The sequence below is a fragment of the Homalodisca vitripennis genome, chromosome X, assembly GCF_021130785.1.
Source record: "Homalodisca vitripennis isolate AUS2020 chromosome X, UT_GWSS_2.1, whole genome shotgun sequence".
NCBI lineage: Eukaryota > Metazoa > Arthropoda > Insecta > Hemiptera > Cicadellidae > Homalodisca > Homalodisca vitripennis.
In genome coordinates, this window is record NC_060215.1 from 32,378,301 (window position 1) to 32,385,953 (window position 7,653).

Below are 7,653 nucleotides of genomic sequence, written 5' to 3' on the forward strand. Positions count from 1 at the left end.
GAAAAATTATTTTTCACCTCAAATTCCAATCTCACGTCTACTGGTCCCGACTTGATCGAATCGTTCTGTTTAGAACAATCAATCACATAGAGTGGTGCGTGGGACTTGAATTTTTCAAAATCAACGGTAGGGCGCTCCCGGTTTCTGATAGTACGAGCTTTGGAATCTTGTAAACATCTCGTAAAAAAATGCACAAGTCACCGTGGACATTGTCGTAAGGATAATATTGCGAATTCAAATACAGTCTTACATTTGTCAGGTCGCAACGGTCAAAAGAAGACGCATCCTTTTTCAGATCATTTTTTTCTTCCTGTCTGAAATGCCCAAAACAACGTAGCGGGGTTTCTCAATTTGAGAACTCGTTTTTATCGTCCAACTCTGACGAGTCGTTTGTGGTAAAGAGGGGTATTCGTGGATTTCCCAGGACCGAAACGGCAGGTGTGAATCAGAGTATCTTTCTCAATAACACGAAATAATTTCAATTTGTAACTGTCGGATACAGTAATGTGTGGAACACGCCAGTAGAGCGAGGTTATTTCAAAGTCGAGGTTAACCGCATCCGTGCTTTTGACCGCGTTAATGTCGGTAGCCGACCTCAAGATAATCAGTTCCTGTCTGACATTGACCCACGATCTTTTTATAATCCTCGGCAAAACCCAGCAACAGTTTTAGAGGCACTGAATATGTAAATTCACTGGCATGGACCGGTTTCACCCGGACCTAGCCAACATGCATTCAAGAGACCAGCCTCCTCCTCTTTCCTGATGGAAATCAGTCCTTTATTGTACTTGTAATACCTACATTTTTCACGCCTGTCAACCTCTATACCGCCGATCTCGTACCTTATATCGTCGAATAAAAAATGCAATAGCGTTGTTTATTAATGTAACACTGGCCGACGCGAGAGCTTTATGGAAGGGAGAGGTCACATGACCTCAAGTCAATGTCGCCGGGGAGGTGCGAGTGTTTCATTCTAACTCAAACCATGGCCGAGTCTAGACCATTCCAGCCACACTCCCTGTTTGACCTCGCTAAAAAAAACCGTGGTCAAGCAGTTCCGTAATGACTTCCGTGCCCTTATGAATTTAGAGGTACCACGAACGGTCATGGACGCTCTCATGGAGGGAGCACGGTAAATATGACTGCCTCAGTGCTGAGTGTGTACTGTACCACACCACTTGGAGGTTCACACTCTTACTGCGACCTAACGTGTGCCATCACAGGTCTGGCTTTAGAACCTTACTTCCGGATGTATTTTGAAAGTCTACGCCCCAACGCCTCCATTATCCATTTGATAAGATACCGTATGACCCCCAACAGTTACCTTCTCGGTACGGAAAGAAACCTTGCGCTAGAGCCGGAAGTTTTGATCCATACGGAACATGTATATTACTTTTCGCTATCTAGCGATGATATTGAACATCTAGACAGGACATTACGCTGTAGGACTTGCAGAAGGTCTCTGCTAAAAAATGCGTGGAGAGGTAAATGCAACTGCCTCCGCTAAACCGTCCTAAGCAACAAGGGATGGGACAGTATTTGATCACAGGGCGACAACCAGTTACTTCTGGATTGGCCCTCAAAATCAAATACTGTTTAACCTGGGCATCGAGCATGCGAGTGTTCGATGTGGGTGTTCCAAACCACACCACTTAGACGAATATAAATACCGGTATACAGATTATCTTTTCTTCATTTACAAAATGGACGCGATAGCGAAAGAACTGCACAAACCGGCTAGGCGTAATTACCCCAGACGCAGGGTTACGCTGAAAGGAATTAATGACCTGTATCAAGCCGACCTTGTAGAGATGATACCTTACTCGAGAGTAAACAGAGGTTACAAGTATATACTACTGACGATGCTAAACTGTTTCTCAAAATTTGCGTTTGCCGTTCCTATAAAGAACAAGACCGGCGCTGAAGTCGCGCATGCACTAGAACCTATACTGTCTAAACACAAGATGAAAAACTTTCAAACGGACCACGGTAAAGAATGGTACAACAGTCACGTTAAAAAACTTTTAAACAAACACAGCATTAACCATTACTCTACCCAATCACATTTGAAAAGTTCTATTGTGGAACGTCTAAACAGAACCCTGAAAGAAAAAATGTACGAGAGATTTACGGCACACGGTAGCTACGAGTGGTTAAGTATTTTACCAGACATAGTCAAGGAGTACAACAGTAGTGTGCACAGGACAATCGGTATGAAACCAAAAGATGTTAGACGAAAACACGTAAAACAGATTCTCGCCCGCATAAATAAACATAATAAAGTGGTTAAAACAAAAAATCCCAAATTCCGTGTAAGCGATCAGGTTAGAATTAGCAAATACAAAGGTGTATTTAAAAAAGGATAACTACCCAACTGGTCAAATGAAATATTTACAATATTTGCGATAAAACCTACAAAACCTGTAACGTATATATTACAAGACATAAGAGGTGACATTTTTGCAAGGCGGTTTCTATGAACAGCAACTGATAAGAACCGCAACAGGAAATGCCTATCTCGTTGATAAAGTACTCCGGCGGAAAGGCTCCAAGGTCTTGGTGCGGTGGCGTGGTTTTGACGATACTCACAATAGCTGGGTAAACTCCAAAGATATTATTAAACCTAAAAAAAAGAAAGTAAATTATAAAACATGATGCAATACCGTGGAACCGTCATTACCAAAATGAAGCTCGTAAAGCAAGCCACGACGTTTAACGTCCACAACATGGACGAGTATATAGGTAGCGGTTTAAGTCGCAAAAACAAAAACGGTCCGCTTTTACCAGACTCGATAAGAGGTTTAATTGTAGGTCCTTCAAACTGTGGTAAAACAAACGTGTTATTCAATCTGATCACCGATCCGAACGGATTACGATTCGAGAATGTGTACGTATTTTCAAAGTCATTGTACCAGCCAAAGTATCAATTACTGGCTAAAATGATACCGAAGGAAGTAGGGTATTTCGCGTACGACGATAGCTCCCTGGTCATTAAACCGGACGAGGCTAAGGAAAACTCTTTGATGATTTTTGACGATATAGCTTGCGAAAAGCACGGCAATATCCGCAGTTACTTTGCTATGGGGAGGCACAAGAACGTAGATACATTCTATCTCGGTCAAACCTACAGTCACATACCGAAACAGCTGCGTCAGAGACAATGCAAATTTCATAATACTCTTCAAACAGGATGACATGAATCTACACCACGCTTACAGTGATCACGTCAATACCGATATGAGATTTGAAAAATTCAAACAGTTGTGCAGTATGGCGTGGAAGGACAAACACGGTTTTATCGTCATTAGCAAGGACGATGACATTGATAAAGGGAGGTACCGAGTAGGTATAGACAGTTTTGTTCAAGATCTATAATGGTGAGGATCTACACTTATAACGACATCAGAGGGTTCTCGGACCAGAGACTCACAAAGTCAACTCAAATCTGTGTACGTGGTACTACCCGGACAAGAAAAATTTTGCGGTAATTACTGTAGCAGACGACCACCACACGGTTTCCTTTTCAATAGAAGGTGTTGGAGACACAAACGCCAAGGACAGTACAGTGCAACCATTCCTCCTGTAATTCTGTTAATGATTTCGTCCAGCGAACGGTTTTATAACCGCGATATCTGGATAGAATTTTTGAAAAAAGAGCCAGGAGAAAGGTGTACCGTTTGTACCGTTTGAAACTCGTTGTATACCACGAAGACATGTTAAAGTGTACTGTGCGGGAATCGCAGAACCTCTTGTCCCGATTCAGACCGTTTCCAGACCAATTCGGTAAGCTTTGTACCGTTGAGAAAACGCACACGGTGGTATATACTTTGCCCAAGTCTGTATAAAGATGTTGGAGTACGCTTGTAAAGTCCCACACACCTCACGTTGCATCATTCTCACGGAGCGAACTATACCTATTAGGAAAACCCGTTACAATCTACAGACAAGCACTGGCCTCGAAATGCTACAGCGACATCAGCTCTATAACGTGGCGTACGGGCCGACCCCACGTGGACTACCGAGAGGCGAGAGAAACAAAGAGTTTGCGGCTGTAAATAATCTGTGCCAGAGCCTCTTTACTTCAGAATTTCTAAAGGTGGCCTTACCAACTGTCCCTATGTACTGTGAAATGTTCGGAATAAGTCTGATGGACGGAGTGTATAGTATTACAAACCGTGATCAGTTTGAGGCGTGGAGGAGATTTACAGGAGCCAATCCTTGTGAGTTCTGGCTACTCAACTCATACCTGATCCATATACACGGTAGGGTGAGGAACCCTATCGCTCCGGTTAAAAGAGTACATGGATAAGACGGTAGAGAATGACAAGTACACGGTGGCCGAGATCCCGCAGTGGAGAGACGGATGGAAGAGAACGTTTGTATTTAGATCACGAGCGCAAGTGCAAATACCGAGATCAGTCTACTTCAGGAAACTGGGTACGGTAGCGTCCACTTGGTGACATTATACACTACCTTAGAAAACACAAGAAACGCGCAATGTTTTTCAGACAAGTCGAACTACCGTAGTTTAAAAGTGTCAACTCAACACGGACACGGTCAGTGTGCAATATGGAGCCAAACAAGTAAATATAACAAGAAGAAGATAAAGATTTGACGACAGAGTGAAGGTTCATTTCGTTCCAAGATACGATGAGTGCAGAGGTATTGATGTATCACATGTTTTTGAGCAAATGAGGAAAGCGTATATAAATGTTAAACGGACAGATGGTGGCATCATTGATAAAAATGGAGCGGAACGAGAAACAGCTTACAGCCGAGATATCAAAGTTGAGAACGGCCATCAGGCGAAAGTATAAGGAGTTTAAACAAGGGACTCTGTCTACCGAGATACGTCTGGAAAACCAGTACAAAACCACTCCTGTCTGAACTGCGAAAGAAAACCAAGAATTCCGAAAATATAAAAATCGAACCTGAGGAAGAGCAGCAGGAGATAAAAGAGGAACTCTTCTCTCCCGCTGTAACATCATCTCCGAGAGTACCCGCTTACTTACAGGACGACGAAGTGCTGGAGACTAGTGATCCACCTTTACCCGAAAGCAAGCGATATCCTTTCCACCGCTAAAGGACAACTAGAGGCTTCACAATGGGTGGAAAGCACATTCCAAAATGCACTTACAGTCAAGTACATGAAGTCACTGATGAAGGACATTCCCAGTCAAAGAAAGATTGATTCCATATACGGACCACGCTATGATAACGGCACACTAATGATTGGGAAACAAAGTGTTAAATTTCGATAGTAACGGGCAGTATAGTCATCAGATGATGTGTACTACAAACCTACGAAAGGTCTGTACGAATTGGTCTTTAAACGCGCACCGTTACATTACGATGAAACTGATTTGGTCACTTACAAGGATATATTGAACAGGACACACGCTCACAAAAGAGGTTACAATTATAAAAGTACCATAAACCGTAACAAATCGACAAAATACGAACTTGTCATTTCAAAACTATTTCCCAAAGCTTACTCGGGCAAAGGCTTCAAGGACATGTCAAACCCTGATCCCGTGTATTACGACGATCCGAATGAATTGTGTGAGAGATTAAAGGTTTTAATAGGTTCAGCTGAGGCGGGTAATACGGGTCATAAAAACGAAATTATAAACATCGTGGAAGAGTTGAGGGAGTTGAAACTCATCCGTGGTAGAGGAAATTCCAGGTATAGAGCATTGGTATAAAAAGTAAAGGATGTTCTCTTAGATTACAGTTTCAAAATGAGCGTGGACAAGTTTGGTCGCACCGGTGGCCGGAGATCGGTTAAAAAGAGGCCCTCCTGGGGTCGGGTTTCGCATAACGGTAGACGGTGATTACGATATCAAGGGCAAGCGGTTTATGTAAACGTGGCCGACGCCCAGCAGAGTCTAGACGCTATAAACCTGCAGACCTTGGACAAGAAATTAAATGGCACTAAAACAGATATGACCCGGTCTATGCTCAAGACACTCAAACTCGATGCCAGAAATAACAGAATACCTAACGTAGCTAACCCTACGAACGAAGCGGATGCCGTCAATTTGCGAACGCTAAATAAAAGAACATTAACGTTCGATACTGAGATAATAGACGCTAAAAAGAGAAGAATAATCAACCTGAGCGATGGTGAAGGATTAAACGACGCTGTCACTCTGTCACAACTACATACTCTTACACCTATGAAGAGTATTAGAGATTCTACCGTTACTTTCAATAATTTCAGACTGCGCAACGTTGGATGGCCAGTCGAGCCTAAGGACGCTACGACTAAACGGTATGTAGATAGTCGTATACCCCAAATGGGCAAAGACGGGCATTGGAGTTTTGGACATAAACGTCTGAGCGAGATTGAAGAGCCTCTATACGAGGGTGAAGCTGTTAATCTCAAATACTTTCTAAAACACGCCATGACCAGAGTGGTGCAAGATTGGAACGCGCAAACCGTAAAAATCACTAATCTGAGAGATCCTACCGACATGAGTGACGCGGTGACCGTGAATTACCTAGTGAGAGTACTGAGCGAAGTCTATTACGGTATGTACAAACTACTGGCTCCGCCGCTGGACGCTATACACTTAACCAATAAAGACGAGTGGATCAGGTTCAACATTGTCAACCCATACTTTAGGACCCGGTGAGCAGGGTGATGAGATCGAGATATAAGTAGGTTGTTGACATTTTTACCGTCAGTTTACTTTAGAACCTGGCGAGATGCGGTTCTCGGTATTAATTCTGTGTATAGCTCCTCTGATAGCTGCTAATAAAACTTTGTTGTACTTGGAGAAAATACGGCTATCTCAACAGCAACGAAACATCGCTGACTAACAATATTAAGGACGCCATTACGAGGTTTCAGGAGACGTTCGGACTACAGGTGAACCGGATATGAAAACGAGGAGACGCTGAAGCTGATGGACACACCCAGATGCGGTAACTCGGACGAAGGCATAGCCCCGTTTTCCGTGAACCCATTAGTTAAATGGAACTCAACTCGGGTCACGTGGAACATGATTGGCTCTGGCATCCAGTATGCCAACATCGTTGAGAGAGCGTTTTCCTTGTACTCCAAGCACTCTGCTCTCGAATTCCGTAGAAGTTACAGTAATCCCACTATAATGGTAGTGATTTCCCCTAAGAAACACGTGGCGTACTACCTTAAAAGCACTTGCAGTTACGATTTTGACGGTCCGGGCGGTGTTCTCGGCCACGCTTTTTCTCCCTCGACCGTGGCTGAACCAATCGGATATACACCTTGATTTCGAAGAGGACTGGGACTTTACAATGAATATACCCGCACCGGAGAAGACTTCGTTCTTTTACAGTGATGGTCCACGAAATAGGCCATGCTCTCGGTCTTCAGCATTCGTCTGTGTTACGATCCGTAATGTTTCCGTCCTATTACCAGCCATCGGGTATCAACAACTTGTACGAAATTTGATTTGGACAGAGACGATCAGCTTGCAATTCAGGTTTTGTACGGACCGGCCTGTCCCCTCCCTCCTCCTCCTCCTCCTCCTCCACGTCCACTACAAACATCCACTACAACATCCACTACTACTACTACTACGACAACAACAACATCAACTACCACTAGGCCTACCACGCCTACACCTACAGAATTGGACATTTGTAATTTACGGCACAAACTCAACA

At 43.5% G+C, this 7,653-nt stretch overlaps 1 protein-coding gene across 1 annotated transcript; it reads left to right on the forward strand.

Moving 5' to 3' along the window:
• The first annotated feature begins 6,911 nt into the window (after nucleotides 1-6,911).
• Nucleotides 6,912-7,256, forward strand: LOC124369408 (matrilysin-like). The gene has a single exon (XM_046827414.1). The coding sequence runs from the start codon at nucleotides 6,912-6,914 to the stop codon at nucleotides 7,254-7,256; it is 345 nt and encodes a 114-aa protein (XP_046683370.1).
• Nucleotides 7,257-7,653: the final 397 nt, after the last annotated feature.

Bases quoted from the DNA above. Each gene is read 5' to 3' on its own strand.
- LOC124369408 (XM_046827414.1), top strand. From the start codon at position 6,912: ATGGACACACCCAGATGCGGTAACTCGGACGAAGGCATAGCCCCGTTT.